At 52.8% G+C, this 14,068-nt stretch overlaps 1 protein-coding gene and 1 long non-coding RNA gene across 2 annotated transcripts in view; both read right to left on the minus strand.

Annotated features, from left to right (window-relative positions):
* Window positions 1-14,068, minus strand: part of LOC134554614 (uncharacterized) — a 34,012-nt gene extending 19,944 nt beyond the window's left edge. Inside the window, exon 1 of the long non-coding RNA XR_010081294.1 lies at window positions 8,283-14,068. This is a non-coding gene — a long non-coding RNA (uncharacterized LOC134554614). The remainder of the gene's footprint in view (window positions 1-8,282) is intronic.
* ADRA2A (adrenoceptor alpha 2A) lies at window positions 3,469-6,914 on the minus strand. Its single transcript, XM_063405322.1, has one exon. The coding sequence runs from the start codon at window positions 6,768-6,770 to the stop codon at window positions 5,436-5,438; it is 1,335 nt and encodes a 444-aa protein (XP_063261392.1). The 5' UTR covers window positions 6,771-6,914; the 3' UTR covers window positions 3,469-5,435.

Consider the following 14,068-nt stretch of genomic DNA (forward strand, 5'->3'; position numbering starts at 1 on the left):
CTAAATATTTATCTATACATTTATTTCATTTTTTACTCAGGGAATTTTTCAGTAACACCTTAAGGTGTCCAACCTAAGATTAACATTTTGCAGCAATGTCACATGCACAGATGAAGAAAAGGCAGCCTTCACCAGAAATTATTTTATCAGATATGTCCAGCAGTGAGAAGCTTGTTCTTTTCTTCTTTTCTGTGGAGAGCAATTGAAAAACAAACAAGAAAAAAGGCCACAAAGTCATGGTCCAGCAAAACACAACTGTTTGAAACAGCAACAGAGCAGTCTATTCCTCCATGTAGCAGCTGACTTAAAACAAATGTTTCTCATGTCTGGGAGTGAACCCTGCAGCAGGTCACAGAGCTCTGGAGGACCTCAAGGCTGCTCCTGCAAATGCAATATCCCAGGCTGTGCCCAAATTTGGGCCAAAGGCTGCAGGCACTGCACGCAGGAAGGCAGGGATGCTCAGGTCAGCCCATCTCACCTCCTGATAAAACCCATTCACCCCATTGCTCCCACACAGACCCAACTGCTGCTTTTGACTCAAACATGCTTTTGAAAGCCATCCAGGCCTCCTGCTGCAGAGCATTGCTGACAGGAAACACATGTCAGTGGAATTTCTCCACTAGCGCAAAAGGCACTGCTGGCCCCAGGAAATCCCAGAGCACCTAATGACCCCCGAGCCTCCTGGGAAGGGTCCTCACTCTTCACTATTCCCTAAAATCTGCTACAGGCCACTCTCAGAGCCACAGAAGCAAAGCAGGACCTTAGATCCAAGCCAGCACAGATGCTCTCTCCAAATTTAGCCAACATGGAACTGACGATTACAGTAACACACTAAACTAGAGTCAGCTTAAGCAGTGTTGAGGTAGTTTAAGCCAACAGGTTTATACCTTTGCTGATGACACCTGTGCTCAAGTGAGGGAGTTGTCTCCCTGTTGGATTTGGGTGCTGAGACCCAGCTCACACCCCCTACTCCTGGACGTGAGATGATGTCCTCAGTACTTGTGGTCCTCCTCGGGAAATGAGTTCTCAACTGAAATGACCAAGAAGGTGTCCCAAGATGGAAGAATGTTGAATGACCAGCTCAAACATCAGTATCTCCATTAAACACAACAACCCCTGCTCCACAACACCACGGCTCTTCCTCCTCTGCTTGCTGATACCTCCCTCTTGGACTAGCTATGGTGTGACACAAAAAAGGCATGGATTTTTGTGCCCTCCACAGCCCTGTTCACCATCCTCTCTGCTCAGCCTTGAGGATAGTTGGGATTGTGTTGTAGCCCCCCTGTAATGTGCATTCCTGCACTGCGACCCCCAGATGGAATTTCACCTCGATTTCCCAGATTACAACACTTTTATTCCCAGAGGGGTTGGGATCTGGTCCTGAGCATTTATGAGCTGAGTGAGTACCAGTGGCTACTGCAAGGGTTGGGCTAACACAAATTCTCTTCTCTCTTCACTCCGTTTCTACACCTTGAGCTAAGGCACAGAAGTCACACTACCACAACCATTTGACAAGTCACAGAGATGTTCCCATGAACCAGTTGCAAAGAGCAGTTAGTACCAGAGATGATGAGAGCTGTAAGTGGAGCTGTCTGCCAGGGCACTGGCTGTAATAAAGGAGCAATCTCGACAGACTTTGAACTTTTCCAAAGAACAGGGAATGTTAAGAAATAAGACAAAGAGCTTCAACTGGTGAAAGCTGCACAGGCAGTGGGGCCACCACCCAATGCAGAGGGAACCTTCCCCTGGGCCAGGGGAACCTTCCACCACCCAATGCAGAGAGAACCTTCCCACCAAGCAGGGTGGGACTGGAGGTACTTACAGGAAGGCTGATGGACATTGTCTGAAATCCGCCAAGGCTCCTCTGGGTCTGGGAAACTCATTTTGTGTGAGCAGAGTGTCTCAGGCCAAGTCCCTCCCTCACTGGAAAGAGGCCCCTCTATGTGACCAGCTCCTTGGCCCCCTGAGAACGTGGACCAAACCCCCATGGAAACAAAAGAACACATCAGTAGTTCTGAGGGGATCAGGGACAAGCCCTGGGCAGGCAGCCACAGGTCTCTGCAAGGGCAACCCTGCTGCTCATGCAGCTGTTCCTGGAAGCATTTTGGGACATTTGCTCCCCCAGACCAACTCACCTGAGCCCCTCCTGCACATCCCTTGTCTGGCACCTTTGTGCCCTCCTCAGGGGTCCCCACACAAGAGGTGGCATGCAGGGTCACCCCACAGAGGAAAGTGGTGGAGAAACATCTCCCAGAGTGGCAGTGGCATCTCTGCCTGCCGTTTGCTGAGCCAGCCTGGCTAGCTCCCACCCAGCTGGGGAGACAAGTCCCCCTCCCTCCCCTCACACCATTAACCTTTCAGCCCCAAAATAAAAGGTTATAAAAATACTCAAGGTTCATTACATCCTTTCATGCATCATTTGCAAGGGAATGACCTGGAAGCAATGACCGGGAGGGAGTCAGGAGGGGTAAGGGGAAGAGCCTCAGTCTCTCAGCCCCAAACCCACCAAAATACTCCACTGTCCACACCAGAGATTTGACAGCAAGGACAACTGACAGCCAGAGGGGTGGAGCAAGTGCAATCAGTGCCTCTGGATCACCTTGTGTCCCAGGAACTGACCCAGAGCCTCCCACGGGAACTGCTTTGGAAAAGCCTCCAAGGCCATCAGGGCCAGCCAAGAGCAGAGTGGAAGCAGGACACTCTACCCAAACCCAGTTCAGCTGGCCTGCAAAGGCCACCACGAGGCGAGCAAGATGTTCATCTCTGGGCCCCCATCAGGTGCCCTACACCCAGCAGTGATGCTGCCTGCCCACCCTGCCAAGCACCTCCAGCTGCAGCCCAGGGCCACTGGCAGAGTGGGACCACTGGACCAGCAGCTCCCACATGGGGCTCTGGTCATTTATTTTCTCACCAGAAGCAGTTCCACATTCGGTGGGAGAACATCCCCCATCACCTCCTTCAGGAGGGTCTTGGCAGCAGTGGTGGAAAGACAAGCAAGCCCTGGCTCCTTGGGGCTGGAACCAAAGGCCCACTCAGGTGGACGCTCCTGCATCTATCACAAAATGTTGCCTTCCAGCCTAATTGTTGCTAATCCCATTTGCAAACTGACAATTAAAACCCCTCACGAGAGCTGCAAACGCCACGCCAGTGCCAGGCTGCACTCCCTGTGTGCAAATCACACCCTCAAACCCTGCTCTCTTTCCTTTACCAAACACGTGAATGCCCTTGCTGTGGCACAGAGAGGGGGGTGGAAATACCCAAGAAATATCAAGGGCTCATTTGTCATTGTGCCGCTGCACAATGAACAGAGCCATTGTTCCTACCTGGGCTAACAATCCCTTTCAGACAACACGAGTGCTTTTCCCAGTGTGTTCTTCAAAAAAAACCAAAGGTACCAGCAGATTGGTGAACAGTTCAGAAGATAAAATACTATAAAATAAAACAAAACAGCTAACATTATTCAGAGGATTTTCACACTTGATCTGTAAACGCTCTTTTATTTAATAAAAATAATCATCCATTATAGCAACTTCTGCTTGTGGTTTGGTTTTGTTTTGTTTTTACATTAAAGCACAGTTTATTTGCTTTCCTCACCTCTGGAGGATTCAGTTCTGAAAATGCAAGTGGATGTAAACACTGCTCTCCAAGTCCCAAGATGCATCCAGGGACACTTGGAGTTAATTAGAAAGTCAAAAGAGAGAGCAAAATCAACAAAACACTTCCCAAAAGTAAAAACGTAGTTTTAAAGTCTCTTCCTGTGTACCATACAACTCCAGAGAAGGCAAATTCATTTATACATTCAACGTATACAAACTTTGCTTTCTCCAAACCATTTCTGTGACTTGTCAGCATTTGATAAAGCTGTTTTCCTAACATTAAAAGACTCGTGGACTCATTTATTTATTTCTTGTGATAAATCAAAAGTTTTTCCTATAAATGTTCTCCAGAAATTTATCCATGGCACAAGGATGTTAGATTTGTTCTGTCCATTTTTGTTTTGGGTTTGTTTTTTTAGCACAAAGAGCTGAAAGCCATTTCAGGAAAGAGTGTAAAAGCAGTATTAACTCTCTCTCCTTCTCCAATGTCACAATATTTACACTTTAATAAAGAAAAAAAGAAGAAAAGCTTAATTACACTATAAAATAATGGAGAAACTGGAAGTTAAGTTTCCCATTTCAGAGTTTTGCCTTGTATAAGACTGAAAGAGGGATGCTTCCCTATTTCCTAGGAAAGATGAGACTGGCAGGTTAAAAACTGAACTCTCTCTTAATTGAGAGCGACGAATGGCCACTGTGCACAAACCCCTTCCTCTCTGCAGGAAATCCTGCAGGAGTTAAACCATCACAAACCCCCACAGATGAGAACACATGATATGCAGAGCCCTGCTGTTTGCTTTGACCTATTTGCAGTTGAGGTGGAGGAAGCGAGTGAGCATCGAACACATTTCAGTGCTGCAGAGTGGTATAATATCAAACAGGATTAACTCGTGGGGAGCTTGGCAGGGTCCCAAGGCTCACGTTGCAAGGGAGACAGTCTCTGTTGCCTGGGACATCCCTGCCTGCACAGCAAAGCCACGGCTCTGTCGGGCTCTGCTCTCACGAGTGACGAGATGGCAGGTGCCATCTCAGCTGTGTTGTGTCACAGGCGACACAGAAATTAAACAGAAACAGGTATGACATTAAAAAATAGCAACAAAAATAGCCAGTCTGGTGAGGTCTGTGATCCTAAGCTTTACAGCCAAAACAGCAACAACAACAAAAAAAAATACAAGAATTTGGGAATTTTGGTATTATTATCAAACTGTCAGGTAAAGAGATGGCTCTAGTTGTTCAGTGGTTTTGAGTGAGGGGCTTTGCAGGGGGTAGGAAAAGAAAGACCTTTAAGGTATCAAAGATAATTAAAGCATTCACAGTTTCAAAGCTGCTTGCCTTACAAAAATTAAGACATTCAAATTCAAGAATACAATACTCTACTTTACAAGGAGGTCCAAATTCATTACATATACAACAGGGGGAAAAGAAGACACAACAAGATAAAAATCCAACACCTGTGGTGTGGCATACTCCCTCTTAGTTGTTCCTCTCGCAGAGCTGCACGACGTTTGCCTTTAAAGAGTCAAACTGAGCAGTCATGAGAATATCCACAGAGAGATTCTGGCAAAAGAAAAAAGAAAGGAGGAAAAAAAAAAAAAAGAACTAACAAAATAGACCGAGCAAGTCAAAGGCTATCCTCCCCTGGCAAGCCAAATGCCACAGCTCAGACCTCCACTTGCCTGCTGCTCCTCACTGCTGCTGCTCGGTGCTGCTCATCTCAGGGTTTTAAGGGCTTCCTGCTCACGAGCTGAAGGAAACCATCCCATGCAAGCACAGCCTGAGACAGACATACTTTACACTCCTACAAAGTCTTGACTGGTCCTGCCGGTACCAAAGGGTCCTTCAAACACTCCTTTTCCTCTCTATCCTGCAGAGGATCCTTTTGAAGGCCCGTCTGAAGTCATGGTTGAAAATGGTATAGATGACGGGGTTCAAGGAGCTGTTGCAGTACCCGAACCAGAAGAAGAACTTGAAGAGGGTGTCGGGCACGGAGCAGCTCTCGCAGACGGCCATCAGCGTGTAGGTGAAGAAGAAGGGGAACCAGCAGATGACAAAGACCCCGATCACCACTGCAAGCACAAAGGTGAAGCGTTTCTCCCGGTTCTGCCGGCCTCTCCAGCGGGACCCTTTGGTGTTCCTCTCCTCCTCTGTCTTCCTGGGCAAACTGTCCCCGGGCTTAATTTGGCTCAGCTTAGTCTTGGTCTTTCCTTTTGGTGGTCTCTCTGACTTCTTACACTGGTTGTTCTCCTGGTGCTCGGAGGAAGAGGTCTCCTCCATGTCAATGCCATTGACCTCTCCCTCTTGCCCGCCAGTGCCTCCTGCTGCCTTCTCCCCGTTGAGCTGCGCTGTGGCTGGCAGCTCCTCCTTGTCAGTCAAGCCATTCTGCTTCTTCTCGGGGCGCTCTGCCCGCTTGTTCAGCGGGACCCTTGTTCTCCTCTTGGCTATCTGGTAGATGCGCATGTACACCAGGATCATGATGAGGCAGGGGGCAAAGAAGGAGCCGATGCTAGAAGAGATGATGTACCACTTCTCATCGTTGATCTTGCACCCTGCCACCCCCTGGTCAGCCTGCTGCCCGCTCTTCTTCTCGATGGAGATGAGGGGTGGGAAGGAGATGACAGCCGAGATGACCCAGACGATGAAGATGATGCATTTGATGCGTCGCGGGGTGCGCTTGAGGTTGTACTCGATGGCTTGTGTGATGGACCAGTAGCGGTCCAGGCTGATGGCACAGAGGTGCACGATGGAGGAGGTGCAGAACAGCACATCCAAGGCCAGGTAGATCTCACACCAGACTTTGCCGAAGTACCAGTACCCCATCACCTCATTTGCCAGCGAGAAGGGGATGACCAGCGTGGCCACCAGGATGTCAGCTGAGGCTAAGGAGACCAGGAAGAGATTCTGGGGGGCTTTGAGCGCCCGGCTGGTGAAGACAGCGATGATGACCAGGACGTTGCCAAAGACGGTGAAGAGCATGAGCAAGCCGGCCAGGCTGATGAGAGTGATGGTGGTGTGCAGAGGGTACGGCATGCCCCAGCCCGGCCCGGCCCCGCTGTCGTTGAAAGTCCCATTGGTGCCGGGAGGGGGGTAGCCCTCCTCCTCCTCCAGCTGCCGCTGGTACTCCATGGAGGAGAAGAAGTGGCCCCTCTCCGTGAACGGGCGCTCCAGGTTAAACATCAACCCCGGCTGCGCGGACACCCCCGCCCTTCGCCCCGGCTCCACCCGCGCCGCGCCCGGCTCCGAGCGCGGCTCCTGCGCGTCCTACTGTGCCGCGGGCCGGGGCGGAGCGGCGCGCCGGGGGCCGGGGAGCTGCGGGCGGCCACGCCGCATGCTGGGCGCTGCCCCGGGACCCCCGAGCGCGGCGGGGCGGGCGAGCGGAGCGGAGCGCAGGCTGGAGCTGCAGCCGGCCGCGGCTGCTCTGCCTCGCTCGCCGCCGAGCAGCTTTATAGCCCCGGATCGGCCGGGGCTGCCGCGTCAGCCCCACGTGGGGAGCTGCCCCCGGTGCGCGCACACGCACACACAGACACAGACACACATGGGCAGGCGGACACACACGGACACACACGGACACACACAGCCCGACCCGCACAGCGCGCAGCCCTGCACAGACACGGACACGCGCGGCCCCCGCACGGCCCTCGCTCAGCCCGGCTCGGCTCGGCTCGGCTCGGCTCTCACGCCCGCCCCGCGCACACACCGCACCCCTTGCACTGCCTGTATTTCACACCCGCTCGCACTGCCTGTATTATTTCACACCCGCTCGCTCCCCGGCACCCCGCGCACACACCCGCACCCACTCTCACGCTGTCCCCATCCCACGGTCTCGCCCAGCCTGGCTCCCCGCCCCGCCCGGAGAGAAGAGCGAGCCACACCGTGCCCGGGAATGGGCGTGCGAGGGGCGGCTGGAGGTGACAACCGTGCGGCAGCGGCGCAGCCTCCGCGGGCGGGCAGGGGTGCACAGAGCCGGCCCCAGGGAGCGAAAGCTGCCGCCCCGCTCCGCGTGTGCGCCGGGAAACGGGCGGGCTCCGCTCCGGCTGCCGGCGGTGCGGCCGTGCCTGCCGGGAGCCCCGAGGGCAGCGCTTTCCCCACGGCCCCGCGGGGCAGCCAGGGAGGGCTGAGCCCCGGCCCCGAGGGCGGGGGACCCCGCGGGGATGGAGGGACCCGGCGGGGATGGAGGGACCCCGCGCTCGGAGCGCGCTGCCGGCGGGGCGGGCGGCGGCCGCGGGCAGCGCGGCGGGGCAGTGGCACCTGGTGGCCGCGACGCCTCACTGCACCCCGGCCGAGCTCCGGAGCAGCAGCAGCAGCAGCAGCAGCAGCTCCCCGACGGCCGCGGGGAGGACGGGGCGGCAGAGCGGCCGGGGATGGGCAGCCCCGAGCTGCCGCCCCGACCCCAGCCCGGCTCCGCCCCGCTGCACCGGCACCCGCGGCGGCCCCACGGCCACGGCACAGGCTCAGCGCGCTCCTCCTGGCAGCAGAGCCAGGGCAGGCAGCTGCCCCGCAGGGTGCCCCACCCCTGGAAAGCCTCCCTAGGGGCTCCCCGACAGCACCGGGGCTGGTATCGCCCACTTCCATGGCTGCAGCAGCAGCAGCAGCATGGGAGCTCTGTAACAGCAAAGGAACAATAGTGGTGCTCCAGGTATCCCACCCAGCCCTGACGCTGCCAGCTCTCAGCATGTACAGATCACTCACCTGCAGAGCACACGTCCTCCAGCCCTGATCCTCTCACTCACAGCCTCTTTTCCCTCGTTTTCAGATGGTTCTAGTGATGCTCACTCTGTGCTCCAGATTCAGGCTGCTCTCAGTTGCTGTGCTGAATGCTCGGGCCAGTGAACCGATTTCCTCTGCGAGAGGAAAGCCTTCAGGGAGGAAGGCCTGTCATCTTCATCCCTGTGCCACACACCGTGTTATAAGCCAGGCCCAGGAGCAGTGACGCCCAAGAGAGGGAACAGGGATGGGAAAGACAGGGTCTGGGAGCCAGAGAGCACAGCCTCTGGGACTGGCACAGGGCTGAGGCAGGGAAAATGAGGGGGGATCCCATTGCCTGAGCAAGCGAGTGCAGGGCCCACTGCACTGGTGTGTCTGGGAAAAGGGCAAAATGCAGAGAGTACCTTAAAACCTGTAAACTGAACCCAAGATGACTGACATTCCCACAGAAAAGATCTCTGTCTGAGAGTAAATGTGATGTACAACCACAGACTTCACTGCAAGGATGAGAGGACTAAGTCATCCAAGTCTGTGGCAAGGCCAGGTGAGAGGTCAAGGATGTGCTGGACTTTGTGAACACCTCCTGCCTTCTGCTGTTTGCAGGGGACTGCTGTGCTCTGTGGAATGCCTTGCTCTGCCTGGCAGAGGGTCTTCCTCAGATAAGGAGTCTTCACCACTCTTGTCAGAAGCCTCCTTGGTCACTCCTTGGGTGGAAGGACCCAGGCAGGGAAGGGTGCAGGTTGTGCCCTGCCTGCACAATCAACCCCTTCTGTTTCATCCCAGTTTGATCCCAGTTCTAACACCTCACCTTCACTAAGGCCACCAGGGACTGTGTGAGAGGCTTTGCTCAGGCCTGGGCTGGTGCCTTTCTGGAAATTCTCTGCCTTCCTGCCACGCTGTCTGCATTCCCCAACACAGAATGCCGATGTAAATGACAAAGCGTGACCAACTGCCTTGATTTTCTGTCTCTCTTTGTAGCTAGACACCCTCAGTCTGCCTGAAGCTAAACACAGCCAACAAGTTGCTCCTGATCCACTGCATGGAAAAAGCAGCTTTGATCAGTTCAGTTTGCTGGGACAAAGAGCTCGAGGGGAACATGAGACCAAAGGCCTGAAGAAAAGGGTTTGTCCCAGAAACACCACTAGAAAGAGAGTGGGGAACAGCTGGGATGGCATTGTGTTAATCTCAGAGAGGGAGAAAACCTGCCTCATCAAAGGCACTTACCTCTCATTGCCACCATTGTTGTGCGTGTGACATCTCTGTGATTTTATTGACACCAGAAGTGCTCAGCGCTGTCTGCAAAGTGACCCAGTAATGCTAGGGCTCCCCTTGATTTTCTCTGCAGGTTATCTCATGGCTCTGCCCAATTGTTGAGATGAAGGCTGGTCGGAAATTGCAAGGGCTGGCAAACACCCTGCAGATCTCACATGACAACCCGTGGCACACCTTGTCCTACAGGACAGCCATCTTTACAAGTCTTGATGATGATAATTTGCTTGACGATAATTTGTAATATTCATAAAGCCTTAACTCCCAGAGTCCTGAGATTAGGCAAGAAACTCGAATTTTTAGCCCCTGGAAGACTATAGAGAAAAGTTTCACAGGGACAAAAAACAGCTGGAAAAGAACATTTTTATATCAATTCCCTGGCATTTGCATCCAGACACTCAATTTTTGCATGCGTGCTGCTGACAGCGTTAATATGAGTAACAAGACTCTGCAGATCAAATTCAGTCAACAAATGCCTGACAGACAGCCCAGAAAACAGCCTGTTCTCTGCACATCCCACTCCAAAGACCTGCAGGAGCCTGCCCCTTCCCCAGAATGCAGCCTGGTTTCTCGGCAGAGCCCCACGAGGAATCGGGCTGGCCAGGGAAGGGGGGCTGGCCTGGTGCACTCTCAGCAGAACCCCAGGAGGAATCGGGGTGGCCAGGGAAGGGGGGCTGGCCTGGGTGCACCCTGAGGAGTGAGGTCTCCTGTGGTGGGTGCCCTTGTCCAGCTGCCATCCCGGGAGGCAGCAGTGCCCTTTCCAAGTCCGCATTCATGCAGCCCCCGCAAACAAGCTGACCTTTACGGCCGGTTTCGGGTCATTAATTAGGCATGCTGTACATGTTTACACATCTCTTCCACTCCAGCATCGCTTCCAGCATTGTCTCCATTGCGGGGAACTGGGACCACCCTCCCCTGTTGCCTCTTGGGGAGAAGGAGCTGTGAAACGTTCCTGCAGTCTTCACAGCACGAAGCATCCACACATGGAGAGAGAATCTCTGGAAAGGATCGCTATGGTAATAAGGCTGCAAATTGTGTGTTTTGAGCAAGCAGCCCCAGGAATTGTTTATTTCCAGAAAAGCAGTGAGATTCTGGCAGGGGAAAATTTAAAAAATACTGGTGAAGGACCGAGGCTTGTTTTTTTGACAGTCTTGTTCAGGCCTAAAGAAACTGGACAAACCTGAGATTAGGTCAAGGCATGGCAGCACAGACTCCTGGGGGGACCACATGAAAGGGGCAACCATTGGAAAAGATGCAGAAATTATTTTTCAGCAGAAGCTTTCAAGAGCAACTTGACACAAGCATAAAAGAGGGAAGCCTTGTAGCTGTGGGTGCTGTGCACCCGGAGGTAAACAGCAGTCACAGTTTGCTTTGTATGAGGTCTGTGATTTGCACTGATCTCAATATTTGCATATCCATGGCAGGAAGCCCTTTTTGTAGCTGTGTATTTTGATCATGCTACTGGGCTTATCTGAATGTATCAAAGCAGGGTGTCTTTCAGGAGGATTTGCCTTACCAAGTGTTCAGTTACCCTTGGGAGTAAGGCACTGAAGTCCCATGGCTTGTGACACCCTGTGGGCTAATGCCTGAGCAGCCCCTCACAGCAGCTTCAGCTTGGTCAGTTTTCCTGCAGGTCCAGGACAAGCCAGCAGAGATGCACCCAAGTCTCACACACACACAAAAAAAATGGTTTTCCCTTTTACTGTGTTAACCCCAGGAGGAGAGGCAGTGTAGGAGCTATCAGGGAAGAGGCACAGACATTCTGCAGGCAAACCTGGCTTTGCTGGGTTTATGATGTTGCCACTGCAAAGTAATAAAGCAAGCACACCATCCATTTCCAGGCAGATGTTTCTAATGTTGTGATTCCTATTTTCCTTCTATTCTAAATGGAATTAAAAAACTGTTCAGCTGCTTTGAGACCCCAGGCACTTTTCCTCCTACACACAATCAGACCCACAGCCCTTCCATTCCCCATCTCTGCTGCACGTGAGAGTTTGGGTTTTGCTCTTTTCACAGATCTCACAGCAATAGCTCCTGCAGAGCCAGGCATGTTTTTCAACAGAGTTTTTCTGAACTCAGCTGCTGGATGTACTTTTCTAAGTTATTTGAATAAATCAGTAGGAAATGGATAGCTGTAGCAGTGGTCTGTGCTAGCACCTAATCCACCTGTGAGCAGGGATGCTGCCATGGTATCAGATGTTCAGAGGGGAAGGAAAGGAGACACACTGAATATTACCTACAGTGGCAGGTCTTCACTCCCCCCATCTGCAGACAGCTGGCTCAAAACAGCACAGGATGGATGCTGTATGACCACCTGCTCCTCAGGTGGCTTTTTTTGCAAACAACTTGAAAGCTCTGCTTGCCTTTCCTCTGCTGTTCAGGTTGCCTGCCCTGTTTAGCAGGATTTTAACTACCAGATTTGATTGCACAGCCCTAAACCAACAGCCAAGAGAAACATTTCCACGCTGCAGATTATAGCGTGGCAGAGTCAGGGGTGAGGCTGGCTTAGGGATTGTGCTCATGCAAGGTTTATTCAGTATTTTCCCCCTTGCTCCTGCCTGGTGTCACGGTGGCCTCTGGAACATAAAAGGCTCATTTCAGCACTGCAGGAGGAGCAATGCACAAGAAACCTCCCTGGCTGTCTGCGTGTTACTGGCTTGTGCCCCTCAGGCACTTCAATGCCTACGGGAGAGGGAGAGTGAAATGTGCATTTTCTCTCTGCAGCATCCACAAATACACACACACAGGTACCTCTGTGCCAAGCACAGGATGAGTGTGTTTTTGTGAAGTGTTGTTTTCTTTATTCAGCTCCCTGATTGGGACTGCTCCTTCCTCACTGCAGCCTGCACCATGGCCAGAACTAAACACCAGGGGGCCATCCCTCAGTGCTGGGGAGCAGCTCCATTGCCTCCCCAGGCTCCCAGCATGCCAGCCCACAAGATAGATCCCACTGAAATTAGCCAGGAACAGTGGAAACACAGTAAAAAATAAATAAACCAAACCGTCTATGGAGCACTGCTAATATACCACAGAGACCTTCCATACTGCTCACCATCTCGCTCAGGGGACTGACTCATTGCCTCTCATAAAACCCTGTACCAGACTACAGTGGGCTTTTCCATACCTAAGAACCTCATAGAAAACACAGTGAAAACACAGCCAAATCCTTCCAGCCCTAGGGTGGGTGATACTCCCCAGCCTCTGGCCCCATTCCTGCCTGGAGGTTGCCCACACACAGCCTGGCTTCTGTGGGCACTCCCTGATCTGCTCCCGTGCAAAGACCCCCCTCAGCAGCAACGCCCAGCAAGAAATAACCCAGCCAGAAGCACAGCCACACTCCTGGAACCAGGGCAAGCAGGTCAGTGTTCCAGCCAGTCCCACAGGGAATGGTTCTCCAAGCCTGCACTGCAACAGCTCGCCCCGAGGGGTGGTGGATGCCCCATTCCTAAAACTGTTCATGGTCAGGTTGGGGGGCACTGAGCAACCTGATCTAGCTGAAGATGTCCCTGCTCATTGCAGGGGAGTTGGATTGGACTAGATATCCTTTAAACTCCCTTCCAACCCAAACCATTCTATGATTCTATGAAAAGCAGGCCATGCTGGGCATGCAGAGTGGCACACAGGCCGGTGTTCAGAGAGCAGGAAGGTTGGGCACTTTATAACCTTCCCTAAATGAAAGCAATAAAGTTTCTGCAGCCCAACAAGCAGAGTCCTGAGCAGTCAGCCTATGTTTAAGACCAAATTGAGACTGCATCCCTTTAAAGCATTTAATTTCCCAGCTGGGAGACACTGGCATTCAGTTACTCAGCTGAGGAGTAACTCATTCCTTCAAGTTCCACTCCCCAGTGCCCAAACGTGTGCACCTGCCCTTTCCCTCCCCGTTCTCCACCATCTACTTCGCTCCTCTGGGGCAGGAGCTGCCGTCATCACCATCCATTCAATCCCTCCTGCGCAGGCAGCAGTGCCCCAGGTGAGCTGTAACTCTCCGGTCCATCACCCATCCCCAGCAAACTCCTCCAGCACAGCCAGAGCAAAGCTTCCAGTGAACAAACAGCTCTCACAAGAGATGGCACAACAGAGAGCAGCCACGCAGGGATTGCAATTCCCACCTGCCGGGGTGTGGGTCTCACAGCATGCTCAGGTCCTCGTGGGGAGGGGAGCAGATCATACACCCTCTTCAAAAACCAGAGCAGACAGCTTTCTGTACATCCCTGCATCAGGCAGGTTTGCCATCACTAACACAGCTTGCCACGTCTACATCAGTGCAGGGTGGCAGCACTGGAGTTAAGAAGATCAAAGAGTCAGGGTGGCAGCAGCAGTTCTTGAAGGCTGAGCTGGATGAAATGCCCAGGGAATAATTGCCTGAAATTGCCGGGTTCCCAGAAAGCAGAGCACGTCAGCGTGGTTTCACAGGGAGGGAAGGCCGCCGGGGAACACAGCGAGACTTCCCGTGTTTTCCCTTACTCCTTACTTCACCATCTAGTGGCAAAAGCAAATAACAC

Source organism: Prinia subflava, chromosome 9 (genome assembly GCF_021018805.1).
Source record: "Prinia subflava isolate CZ2003 ecotype Zambia chromosome 9, Cam_Psub_1.2, whole genome shotgun sequence".
NCBI lineage: Eukaryota > Metazoa > Chordata > Aves > Passeriformes > Cisticolidae > Prinia > Prinia subflava.